Source organism: Hoplias malabaricus, chromosome 16 (assembly GCF_029633855.1).
Source record: "Hoplias malabaricus isolate fHopMal1 chromosome 16, fHopMal1.hap1, whole genome shotgun sequence".
NCBI classification, from domain to species: domain Eukaryota; kingdom Metazoa; phylum Chordata; class Actinopteri; order Characiformes; family Erythrinidae; genus Hoplias; species Hoplias malabaricus.
This window is the reverse complement of record NC_089815.1, coordinates 15,924,201-15,937,642: the sequence shown is the minus strand read 5'-3', so window position 1 is coordinate 15,937,642 and position 13,442 is coordinate 15,924,201. Positions and strand designations below refer to the sequence as shown.

At 35.8% G+C, this 13,442-nt stretch overlaps 1 protein-coding gene across 5 annotated transcripts in view; it reads right to left on the bottom strand.

Moving 5' to 3' along the window:
- osbpl1a (oxysterol binding protein-like 1A) overlaps nt 1–13,442 on the bottom strand; it is a 37,416-nt gene that overhangs the window by 17,056 nt on the left and 6,918 nt on the right. For 2 of the 5 annotated variants that reach the window (XM_066647502.1, XM_066647504.1), the window contains exons 7-18: nt 10,577–10,721; nt 9,859–9,926; nt 9,472–9,501; nt 9,258–9,302; nt 8,557–8,630; nt 7,207–7,270; nt 6,831–6,926; nt 6,129–6,251; nt 5,656–5,737; nt 4,440–4,555; nt 1,579–1,744; nt 602–791 (exon numbers count right to left, since the gene is read on the bottom strand). In XM_066647502.1, the coding sequence (XP_066503599.1) occupies nt 602–791; nt 1,579–1,744; nt 4,440–4,555; nt 5,656–5,737; nt 6,129–6,251; nt 6,831–6,926; nt 7,207–7,270; nt 8,557–8,630; nt 9,258–9,302; nt 9,472–9,501; nt 9,859–9,926; nt 10,577–10,721 (1,199 nt within the window). The remainder of the gene's footprint in view (nt 1–601; nt 792–1,578; nt 1,745–4,439; nt 4,556–5,655; nt 5,738–6,128; nt 6,252–6,830; nt 6,927–7,206; nt 7,271–8,556; nt 8,631–9,257; nt 9,303–9,471; nt 9,502–9,858; nt 9,927–10,576; nt 10,722–13,442) is intronic. The other 3 variants (XM_066647503.1, XM_066647505.1, XM_066647506.1) reach the window with 3 other exon arrangements.

The following is a 13,442-nucleotide window of genomic DNA, read 5'->3' as shown; positions in this document are numbered from 1 at the left end:
TTTTAATCAAAATAATCCACCTAGGTCAATGTGCATTAATATCCTGTAGACAAAAAGTCTAAAACCTGTTATATAAACATATTCGTGAAGAACCGATTCAATCAAACAAGTGGAAACATTAAATAAATGTATCTGTTCCTCTGACAAAGACTTTTTCATCAAACACACACTGTCTATCAGTCAACATGTGGTATCTGAAATGTTCAAATTACAAGCTATTATGTTCAGGCATCTCATCAATCTTTTACTCCTTTACTGAGAGCTCCTCCTCTGCCATCTAAATTATTCACCACAAGTTACGACCAAAACAAAACACAGAATGGGGAAACTATTAGACTTCAAATTATGTTGCTTAGAACAACACACAATAACTTAGAAACTAAGTGCAAAAACTAAGGTCTACAATTTCTTGAAGAATGTGATATCCTATGACATTTACAAATACAAGAAACATGTTTTATATTATGGTGAATTCTTGGGGATCATGTGGATTTATCCCTATATACTGTTTCTTACACAACATGTCTATATGTCACTACTTTTGGGGACTTGACACATTTTACAGTATTATTTATCCATGTATGTGTCCACCACTACTCACCTGTACTTCTTGACCCCGTTGACTCTGGTCTCCTCATCTTCCTCCTCTTCATCACCTCGTCGGTCCTCCTGTGACATCCTCTCTCCTAAACAACTGTGGACACTGCAGTAGAGTTCAGATCTGCTCTCGTCTCCGTCCTCTAAGGAGCAGCTAACCTCCAAGCCACTGTGTGAATGATCTGACTCAGAGTCTGTGGATAAGACACAGAGGAAAGGCAGAGCTAAAGAGAGAACCTTCTACTGTACTAGGCCACCTGATGAAACCAGAGCAGGGGATCGGGTGGCCTTTAAAGGAGCCATTACATTAAGAAGAGTTTAACCGCATCACCATGAGAAATGAGAGGGCAAACATTTTGCATGTAGGACCCAAGTTAGTTTCATAGGCACATTCTAGTTGTTCCAGCTGATAACAGCATACTTCTTGATCATAAATGCATCTTCCAGTGTGAAAAAAATCGTTAATTCAGTTTGATGCAAATAAAGGGTTTTCAAAATCTGTTGTCATTTGAAAACAACTTTTATTTTACATTTTTTTGTTTATGGGAGCAAAAGGTAATATATACACCATCATAGCAGTATTTTCCTCATTTATTCTATTTTATTTAATTTACTTACTTTAGATGAAGGATCACGTAAATTTTTTAAAATCCTGAATGAGCCCGTCTATGTTCCATAGATGGTGTCTGCCACATGGGGGCAGCACTATTTAAAGTAGATCTAGAGCCAAATCTCTGATACAACAGGCCAATAGGCTAATAAATGTTAATTAATAAAATAAATTCGTATTATACAATCTAATTACAATAAGTATAAAAATAACCTTTGAAATCTTTACATACATTTCCAAATTTCTTAGTATTTAATGTGTCCACCGTTTGCATTAATAACAATATACATGCAAGTTATTCTGACAACAGTCAGATTTTGCTGTTAAGACTGGGTCAAATGGAGGCATTGGGTACAGAATGTAGCACTGACCAGAAACAGCATCGTAGAAATCATCCTCACTGATCACAACACTGCGGGGTGAGGAACCTCGTACCACAGATTGCTCAAGCTCATGGTGCTCTGTTGCCAGAGTCTGCAGAGCCTCAGACAGGATCTTATTTTTCTCCACTTCTTGTTCCAGCTTCAGAGTGCACATCTACTTGTTAACACAAGAAATTAAAAAAAAAAAAAATATATATATATATATATATATATATATATATATATATATATATATATATATATATATATATATATATATATATATATATATATATATATATATATATACATACATATAGAGTCCCACTGTGGGTAAATGTCAGCGAGGAGTTTGGTGTGTTCTCCCTGTGTCTATATGGGTTTTTTGGGGTACCAAAAACATACATTGGTAGGTGGATTGGCGACTCAAAAAAAGTGTCCGTAGGTGTGTGTGTGAGTGAATGTGTGAGTGTCTGTGTTGCCCTGTGAGGTACTGGCGCCCACTTCAGGGTGTATTCCCACCATGCGCCCAATGATTCCAGGTAGGCTCTGGACCCACAGTGACCCTGAACCTCATAAACAGTTAAAGAGAATGAATGAATGAATTAATTAATTAATATATACATACATATACATAGTAGCATTAACATCAATGCAATTAACACAATTATGAGAGCTAACCTTCCTCTAATTTCTACCATACTCTTTCTTGGATATATTCCTTGAAGACCATCTAACTGCTAGCTCTGGTAAGAATACAGTAGCAGTCCTGGCAAGGCCAAGGCAGAACGTATTAGTTTTACAGAAACTGAAGGTGACTGATATGCATGTGAGGAAAAGGTCAATCCTAGATCCAGGACTACATTATGCCTGGGAGGTTTAAACTGTCAAGCGAGCATCTACATACACTCATATTCAGCACCTACACTCCTATGCAAAAACAATGGGCCTAGCCCAAAAGGGCAACTAATTAAGATGTTCATGTTAAAATTACAAAAAATAATTATTTAAAAAATAACCAAAATAAAAAATAAATGCCCTGAACATTATGTATCTTCATTTTTTAGTGCTTGTGATAATAATTTAAAAGTTTTAATATAAAATTCAGACATTCGTATGTCTGTATCTAAAAAGAATCTTTTCAGCTGCTGTTACTGATGAGCTGATTTACTCGTTAAAATCAAAGAATGCTTTGGAGTACAGGAGAATATTGCTGAAGGGTTTGGTTTGAAATACAAGTCTGTATTACAGAAGAAAGACTGCAGAAACTCTGATTAATATAGGAGAATATTACAGAAAGGTTTTAGAGTACACAAAGATATGGCACAAGAGATTTTTTTTGTATTACAAGAAACCACTGCAAAGAGGGACCTGTAGGGAATATTCAGTCTCATTTTAACACAAATATGCTTTGAAATTTACTAGTTAAACTGTTAGAATTGACAGTGAGTGGAAAAAATAATGTTCCTTATTTTCTGTAAAAAATTTTACCAGGAGTCCGCAATGATGGGTCGCATATTACATTTTAGTCAATTTATTCCAAGTAAAATTATAATTCTTTGCTAGGATTGTTTAGATTAAGATTTTTTTTCCCCTGACCAACTAAGTACAAATGAATATGTTTGTTTATTGTCGACTTACCACAAATATTTCTGTGGTTATATTTACCAAAAATAGTCATAGTTCATTTTTTTCACGTGAAATTTTTCCAACTTCTGTTAATCCCTTAAAATTACACAAGTTGTTTTTGTTACTGCTAAAGACGACTAAATGACAATTCATTGTGTTCTGAATTGCTGCCCTGTATTTTGTCTCATTCAAATAGTCTGGGACAAATTATTGCTTATATATTCAATGTAAAGGGTTGGGATAAAATACAGTAATATTTACAGACAACGTTCTGATTCTATCCCCAATGATGCCTCAACCACGAGAGTCCTAGTAAGCACACATGGCCCTGTCTCGGGGTGGTTAAGATTCTTTCTTCTCAACCATTGGCATCTGCCAGCTAAAGTGACAGAACTGAGCAGTTGGCATGCTTCTCAGATGAACAGTGGCATTGTGTTAGCAGCGATTTGAAAAGATGTGGTGGTTGAATTCACATGTCTCCGAGGAAGCACCTACTCACCCTCCTAGTGCGGTTGGTATTTTGTGTTCCTGAGGGAGACTGGTGGTTGGAATGGGTGACAGCTAAAGTTCTCCATAATTGAATCATTAAGACATAAACACCAATATTCAAAGCACTATGAAGTGGCATGTACTGTTATAGAGAAATCTGCTGATGGCTAGACATAGACCACAGTTTAAATGCCTCTAACATTCATTCATTCATTCATTGTCTGTAACCGTTTATCCAGTTCAGGATCGCGGTGGGTCTGGAGCCTACCTGGAATCACTGGGCGAAAGTGGAAACACAGCCTGAAGTGGGATACAGTTCTTTGCAGGGCAACACACACTCACACATTCACACTTATGGACACTTTTTGAGTTGCCAATCGTCCAACCAACGTGTGTTTTTGGACTGTGAGAGGAAACTGGAATCACCTGGAGGAAACCCACATGGACAAGGGGAGAACACACCAAACTTCTCACAGACAGAACCCGCAACCCCAGGACCCTGGAGCTGTTTGGCTGTGACACTTCCCGTTGTGCCACTGTGACCAAAACATGATAAGGAACACACCATTAGATCCCTAATGTGTTTTTTTTTAATCACAGAAACTGGATGCTTATCCCCAAATTTGACTGTTAGTTCAGAATGTTTAAAACAGATAGGTCTATTTTATAGTTCAAAAAAACTACACCCAATTACACTTATGAACAAACACCCTTAGCAGTGTTACCACTGTGGGCTGATACATGATACTTACCCCCTGCTGTCTGGAGAAGAGCTCCAGGCACTGACGGAGAGCTGAACATGTCTCATTGGATGCCTCACAAACTCCCCTCAGCTTCTGTAGCACTGCAGCTGGAAGGCCTGCACACACTGCATCAGTCAAAAATCTTGGGATTGTTTAGATTAATTTTAAGTAATATAGTACATTTTAGACACAGACAATACCTTTATTTGTAGCATTTGGAAGATTTTCGTATCCAAAGGGAATCAAACCACTGTTTCTACGATAAAGCAACCTCTAGTGACCAGTAATATCACAAGTAATAATCAGATACAGTTACTCATGTAGATGTGTTTGGGTAAAACACATTGTAATGGTAGTAAATGGGAGTAAAGGAATCTATTTTATACATTGTAGCCTTTCACATTAAGTACTAATTCCTAAATTTCATTTAAAAATTCATTTCACTGACTTCATTATATTTTGCTGTTGATATGTTGTTGCTGTGCTGCTTTGTGACTTAGTCACAAAACTGACTCAAATAACATGTTACTGTTGGGATAAGATGATAACGGGTTTTAATGACATAAGATAGTAAAAAATGTAATCATAATTATATCATTTCCTATGAATAATACGAATAGCCGTGTTATATTATCCAGGCATGTCCCGATCATCAAATTAAAAAAACTGCTCACACCTAAAAACCTCTCGTGCACAAAGAGAAGAGTTTGTGCATGAAGCAAATCACACTTGGGATTAGGCCAGCTGCACAGTTAAACCAGCCGCCCTTAAATTTACTGCTTTAAGAAATTGTCATTTCAAACCAGTAGTCCAATAGATATCAGAAAACAAATATCAGTTTAGAGTTTATCCCACTATGTAGATCTGAATTATGATGTGTTTCTACTGTAGAATCTTCATGTTAATGTCAGCCAGTTATGGTTCATGACAAGCAACTCTTTTTGCATGCACAAGGAGGGTTTTTGAACTGCATATGATGCCACAGAGATCCAGTGACATTCAACAAAATAAAAATGAATGTAGGTTAAAGCACTTTTTTTAACCACCAAGCAAAACAGTGGCAATTTGTTGATAGAGTAATTCAGCTTGGACCCATAATTCATGGGCGTAACATCCTCAAAATAATAATGTATGGCTTCTAGCCCATTGTATTACACAGAGTAAAGAGTCAGCTTTTTATTCAAATAGCACAATCTTTGTTTATGTAAACTAGGACTGATCTCACATTCAGCAATTCCATCTTCTTTCACTATTGAGAGAAGAGCCAACACTTCCGCTTCCAACTTCCCATGACACATAGCAGCTTTCTGTGCATAGAAAAAGAAAAGAAAAAAGAAAGGAAGAGAAAGAAAGAGAAAATGAAAAAAGAAAGTCAGCAATGTTTACTCAACATAACTTCCTGAGGTTGAGTAATTCGAAGTTAAGAAATAAGGGTTTTGACTATTTGTAGGACAGCAAAAAAATGAAATACTTGCTTCCCTAAAATCACATTCTAAGTTGCAGTATAATATGCAGTACTAAACTTTAATGACTGTTTAGCCGTGCCCACACCATATCACTAAAATTTTGTTTTTTATACAATGTATTTTTTTTTTCCAAAATTCCTTGCAGACCAAATAACATTTTAAATCTACCATCAGAGGAGGGATGGAGAGAGAGAGAGAGAGAGAGAGAATATAAGAAAGAAGGAAAATACACCTGGAGTGAGTCAGTGAGCTGGCCTTGTGACATCACCTCATCCTCATCTTCCTCACTGGCCAGCTCTTGTGAGCAGTAATGAGTGCTGAAGGCAGAGTGTTCCTCTATTGCATCCAACCACTTCTGTAAAGTCACACACACAGCATAACACAACACACACGATAAAGCATAACACATGTTTATAATGCTACATCTGCACAAAAAAAATTTATCTCCATTTCATGATGAACATTCCAAAACAAATGAACAAGAGGTGCTTTGAAAAGAACACCACACTATATAAATATGAATTAATCTCTGTAACCTTATTTAAAAAAGTAAAAAAAATGCAGGGTACTCTTAATAAAAATGTCATACATGAATATTGTCTTGTGATAATATATTTTTTTCCTCTTATTACTTTAAACATAATGTTGCTATCCAAAAAATGTATCTCTAAAAATAGTAAATTTGCGGGAGAGGGAAAAACCTTCTTAATTTTCAAAGAAAGTCAATGTAAAGTAAAAAATATTTTAAAAAATAATAATTTTGGAGCTTTTCTATTGGTCCACTCATTACATTTTCACATAATATGAAGGACAGCCTCTCTGTTCAAATGATGTAGTAAACTAAAATTGGACAAAACTGAGATACATGTTTTCATTGGACATTGACCATTTGCTGTAAGAACACATCTGGGAATAAAAAAAAACCTTCACTCACTTTTCTTGTGACTTCAGGGTCACCTTTTGGTGAAACTTTAAAATGATGGATACTGTCATCAAAGCACTTTACTGTAAAACAGCATTTCTCTTTAATCTAAAGGTAAGACAGAATGAGAGATTAAACCGCATGTTAGAAATGATAAGTGTCATTTTCCTAGGTTAAGCTCATTGTCTTTATTATTTAGCTCCATTTTAAGTTTAATCTATGCCCAAATATTTAACAAAAAAAAGATGTGAATATACACTTTAAGGCCAAATGTTTGTGGAAATCTGCTCATCCAACCTGTGAGCCTTAATACGGCTAAATGAAAAAAATATATATTTTGGTTATATACTCTGAATTTAAGTTTTTCTTTAACAGCCATCAGTCTTACACTACATTGGGCCTGGGTCAAGGGTTTACAGCCTTGCCTCTGTGTGCTGGAAGCGACATCAGACCTAAAGAAATGGAGAGAAAGCATTAACTAATCATTAGCAAGAATAAATAGGGTACACTTTGAAAGTATATAAAACTTTGCCATTGAGCAGAGTACATTTACATACAGTACATACAGGCATATTTATTGTTTTATTCTACCTCTTTTCCAGAAGTTAGCACAGTTCCCTGTCATTATTTCAACATCCTCTACATAGTATAGCGCGGCACAGTGGCGCAACAGGTAGTGTCGCTGTCACACAGCACCAGGGATCTGGGATACAGTCCGGGTGACTGTCTGTGAGTTTAGTGTGTTCTTCCCTTGTCCGCGTAGGTTTCCTCCGGGTGCTCCGGTTTCCAAAGTTCCAAAAACACACATTGGTAGGTGGATTGGCAATTCAAAAGTGTTCATAGGTGTGAGTGTATGAGTAAATGCATGTTTGTCAAGATGCCCCTGAACTGGATAAGCGGTTACAGACAATGAATTTATATTTACATTTACATTTATGCATTTGGCAGATGCTTTTATCCAAAGCGACTTACAAAAGAGGATCTAACATTCAAACTACAGCACAAATTATACAAAATACCTTACATTGAGTGCAATATGCCAGGAAGTAATAATTGCATTAAAGAAAGACTTTCAGTGCAAGAGATACTCTCGGAAGAGTTGGGTTTTCAAGGATTTCTTGAATGCGGAGAGGGTTTCTGTTGCTCTGATAGTGCTTGGAAGCTTGTTCCACCAGCGTGGTACCATAGATGAGAATAGCCTCGACTGACCTATACGGGGGGTTGGCCGTGTTAGTTGGCGCTCCTTTGAGGAACGGAGAGGGCGGGCACTAGCATTTGGTTTTAAGAGTCTATTGAGGTAGATGGGAGCAGAACCAGTAAATACTCTGAAGGCCATCATTAGTAATTTAAATTTGATGCAAGCAGCTAAGGGTAGCCAATGCAGCTCAACTAATAGGGGTGTGACATGTGCTCTTTTAAGTTGGTTGAAGACCAGGCATGCTGCAGCATTCTGGATCATCTGTAGCGGTCTCACAGCACAGGCCGGAAGACCAGTGAATGAAGGTACATAATATAACAATAACGACTACGGTAATTTCAGGTTTGCATTCATATACTATATGTACTAAATTTTCTAGACACTTCTTGTCATTCCGCAATTTCAAGGTCATCCATTGCTCACTCAGGCGGCTCCTTTCATTTCAGAAGTAACATTCAAAGAGCAGGTGTATATAAACTTTTAGACTGGATATTTTCACCATTTTCAACATTTGTAATTTTGAGCATCTAGAGAACTCACTGTTTATAGAACCATGACAAGACTCCATCCTGAAGAACTACCCAGTAGGAACGCCATCCAAAGAACCTGGTGCTCTGAAACCGTAACCGTGAATAGTATTAGACACAAAGTTAAATAGAGCAATAAGAATCATTCTGTAATCTGTAATCATTCTACGTCATGTTATAAAGCAGCCAATATATTGACAGCTAGAAGCCTGGATGTGTCAGAAATTGTGTACTAAAACGTCTCTACCTGCTCTAATATTAGGCATAAACTGTTTCATTCAGGAACTGCAAAGAAAGTTGATTCTACACCTTCTAGATCTTCATTTCAGTAGCACATTACAGAAAAAAAATTAAGCACAATCAGAAACACTGTCTGATGTACACCTTTTAATGTAAAAGTGACTCTTTTAAAGCGTTTTATGATTTTTAGATTTTCTTTCTTGTTAATAATTAAAAATATTTTCATTGAAGACAGAGCTCTGATCTGTGCCCTGATTCACACATTTTTATGCATTGATCTGATGCTGGGATTTTTTGCCCAAAGTAAATTCTCAAGCTATTTTTAAGTGTAAATTCGCATTCACTAATTAAATTGAATAGCGCAGAACCAGGATTTTGTGATGCACTGAATCACCTTCTAATCTAAATCATTCTATAATCAAATCAAATCATTATCAACTCAACACATATTTTGTCCCATATTCTCAATCGTACCTTCCAAAGAGGACCCTCAAACATCTGAACATAGCGTCTCATGCCCTGAAAAAAACCAAAAAAAAAACAAACTTTAAACACAAAAAATAAATAAAAATATTATATAGTGTACAAAAAGAAAAAAAATTATATATATAGTAGTGGAAGCAACATTGCTCATGAACATAGTCAGTTAAAAAATGTGAAATTCAACATATAAGGTTAAGATGCCTACTGGTGTACTGGTGGTTGCTGTTGTGGTTACCTTGGAAGGCAGAAATGGCCTAAGGGTTAGAAAAGTGGGCTAGAAAGTTTTTGGTTTGATCCCCAAAACCAGCAGGGTGTCTCTTGCCTCAACAAATATATGTGTCTGCGTGCGTGTGTGTATATGTGAGATGGGTCAAAGGCAGAGGAAGAATTTTGCTGCACGTTATCACTTTTTTTTTTTTTTACTCTACAGAGACTAGAATTTGATTCCAAGCTTGGACAGGACACCAAGCTACACCAATAAGTGTCATTGAAAACACCCCTAAAACTTCATCAGCCTAAAACTATAACAATGTAAATTGTAAGTCATTTTAGATAAGATCATCTGACATATGCCAAAAAAAAAACAACTCACTTTCATTAGGTTGCCCTCAAGTATCTGCTTCATCTCCACATCCTTTGTCAAGTCAAACACAGTCTGACCTGAAAGAAATCCATGAAACCTGAACAATACATTTTATTACTGCACACCTTTTGAGCATGTTTTCAAAACATCTTCCTAAACATGGATCTTTAGAGCAAGATGACAGACAGCAAGCAAATAAAATGTTACACTTCTAAAGAGAGAAATTTACTTCCCTCTTATTTAGGGCTTTTTAGTGAGAGAAAAAGGAGGATAAAAACTTGAATTTTAAATAAAACCAATGATTATGTGCTACAAAATTTGCATTTGTATAAATCTGCAGTAACCCTGGATTTTGCTTCACTAGTTCACTATTACTGGTAGTTTAGACTTATTATTTTTATTTTGTTTTTAATGAGAGTAAAACAATAAAGCATGAGAAAAACGCTAATTCACATTATTAAAAATGTAACATAAGCCTATTTATTCAGACTACAATGCAATTTGATTTGGCATACTGCTTTATAGAAAAAATATCCTTTGGTATTTTTTGGTGGTAAAAATGACTTATTCCTCATTTAACAATTCTGGAGATTTTTCACAAGGCAGATTTTACTGTTGGTAAGTGAGAACGCAACTACATGAAGCTCACTTTTCAGGCAAGAATGCTCCTTTAAATTGTATACAATGAAAAGAGTTGCTACAGGGGAATGCTACATTTCCTTGTTACCATTCTTGTTCTGGATGTTTGGGCAGGCTCCATTCTGAAGCAGTTTAACTGCACACTGTTTCTGGCCTCGGTAAGCAGCACAGTGCAGAGGAGTGTTACCCAGAAGATCTGTGCAGTTAATGCTGGGAGGTTTTTCCCTGTTCAGCTATAATGAAAGAATGACACAATGCAATGTTAAAATGGGCCTCAAACCCACAATAATAAAATTAGAAATGTAAAATCATATATAATAACCTGCATGAAACACAGAAATGTCAGAATTTGCAAAGTATTTATTGTAAAGATAATTAGAAGAGTATGTGTTTCAGCTTTGCATTAAAACACATCAAAGATGTATGACTGTATTGTATCCACTGTGAATTATGTTACAAAATAAGGCTTTGTTAACAGAAATGTGCTCTAATATATGGCCAAGGTTTGTGAAGACTTGTTTATTAAACATTGTTTTTGAAATCACTGGTATTAATATGTAATTTGTTCCTCTTTGCTGCAGTAACAGTTTCTGCTTTACAGGAAAGACTTCAGACTAGATTATTTCAAGACATATAAACATGAGAACATTAGTGAGCTGAGGTACTGTCACTAGGCAATAAGCTGTGGATCACTAGCACCACTCAAACTCTTACCAAATGTATTGGATGGTGCTCAACACTGCAGAAAAGGCTGCTTCCCTGCTCCACAGCCCAAAGCTGGGAGACTTTATATGACTGTAATTGACATTTGGCATTAGGCATAATGGCCTTATGTTCATGTGCAGCTGCTCCAGAGCTTCTGATCTAATTTCATGCTATTTTTTCTTCATGAAACAACTTTGTGTGCACAATAGAACTTCTGTGTCCACAGAAAGTGCACTTTAGGGCAGCTGAACCTAGTTTTAAGGGGTGTTTACAAATGCTTTGCATACAAGGTATCAAATCATTAGAGTAAATTAACTATATTCACCATTGTCCTTGGTATGTAAAGCAGGTTGTGGTTAATTAATAGCATTTTAATGGCCACTAGAGCACATACATTTGTTTACTTGAAACTGTTTCATTAAAAGCAAAGTGAACCTAAGAATTTGCTAGAAAACAATGTAAACATTGCTTAACTGGCAGAAATTAAAGTCTTGGTCAAGTAGATTAGAACCCTGCTTTAGGCAAGTATTACCCATAAACAGCTTAAACTAAGGGGGGAAATAATAATACAGGCTTTCATAAAGTATCTGCCTTAGCACATGGTACAAGTCCTTATTAATATTGGCTGAGTATAAGCTGAGGCGCTGTAGAAGTTTAAAGAGTGTCTCTCTCTCCTTGGTAGATGTTCTATCAGTTTTTTCATAAATATTGCAAGCATATTATATATTACATATTGTGTAAATATATGTAAGTTATTGGTTGAGATAAGAGCTACTACAGTACCAGTCAAAAGTTTGGAAACATTTTCTCATTAGTCATTGATGGAATAGGGCTATTCACTGTATAGAACTGTGTACCAGCAGGTAGCCTCTGCACAACCCAAGTTATGGTCTCAAACACTTTAAGAAGGTGAGTGGTCCTACAAATTAACTCAGGACTAGGCCACAGCTGTTCACTGAAAACCATTCCAGGTGATGACCTGACAGAGAGAACGCCAAGAGTGTGCAAAGCTGTCATCAAAGCAAAAGGTGGCTACTTTGAAGAATCTAAAGTTTAAAACATATTCTGGTTTGTTTAACATTTTTTGGTTTCTACATAATTCCATATGTGTTCCTTCATAGTTTTAATGTCTTCCATATTCATGTATAATGTAGAAAATAATGAAAAAAGAAAGAAAAAACAATTGAATGAGATGTCCAAACTTTTGACTTGTATCGTACATTGATAATATGTGGAAAATACAAACCGGATTCCAAAAAAGTTGGGACACTAAACAAATTGTGAATAAAAACTGAATGCAATGATGTGGAGATGGCAAATGTCAATATTTTATTCATAATAGAACATAGATGACAGATCAAAAGTTTAATCTGAGTAAATGTAACATTTTAAATGAAAAATATTTTGATTCAAAATTTCACAGTGTCAACAAATCCCAAAAAGTTGGGACAAGTAGCAATAAGTGGCTGGAAAAAGGAAATTGAGCATATAACAAACAGTTGGAAGACCAATTAACACTTATTAGGTCAATTGACAACATGATTGGGTATAAAAAGAGCTTCTCAGAGCGTCAGTGTCTCTCTGCAGCCAAGATTGAACAGTTAGAGGCCTGTATTAGACATGAATGGGAGAGCATTCCTATTTCTAAACTTGAGAAACTGGTCTCCTCTGTCCCCAGACGTCTGTTGAGTGTTGTAAGAAGAAGGGGGGTAAAAATGGTCTTGTCCCAACTTTTTTGGGATTTGTTGACGCCATGAAATTTTGAAACAACATATTTTTCCCCTTAAAATTATACATTCTCTCAGTTTAAACTTTTGATCTGTGATTTGTGTTCTATTCTGAATAAAATATTAGATGTTGGCACCTCCACATCATTGCATTCAGTTTTTATTCACAATTTGTTTAGTGTCCCAACTTTTTTGGAATCCGGTTTGTAGCCCAAACCAAGGAAAACCTCCCTGAGTGGGTGTGTCCAAACATTTGACTGGTACTGTATTTCTAAAAGGGTCTAAAACTAAAAATTTAAGAAATATTTTTCAATATATTTTCAAAGTCCTGAATCCCTTAAACTGAACAAACTGACTTTTGAACAGTCTAAAATATAAACTGCTCAATTAATATAATTATAATATAAATATAATATAAACTCCACAATGAACTTGTATGCAATATAATCATTACAAAGAAATATAACAAATCAAGCACATTACTTACACTTATAAATATTTGTTAGTGCTCATTATGATTCC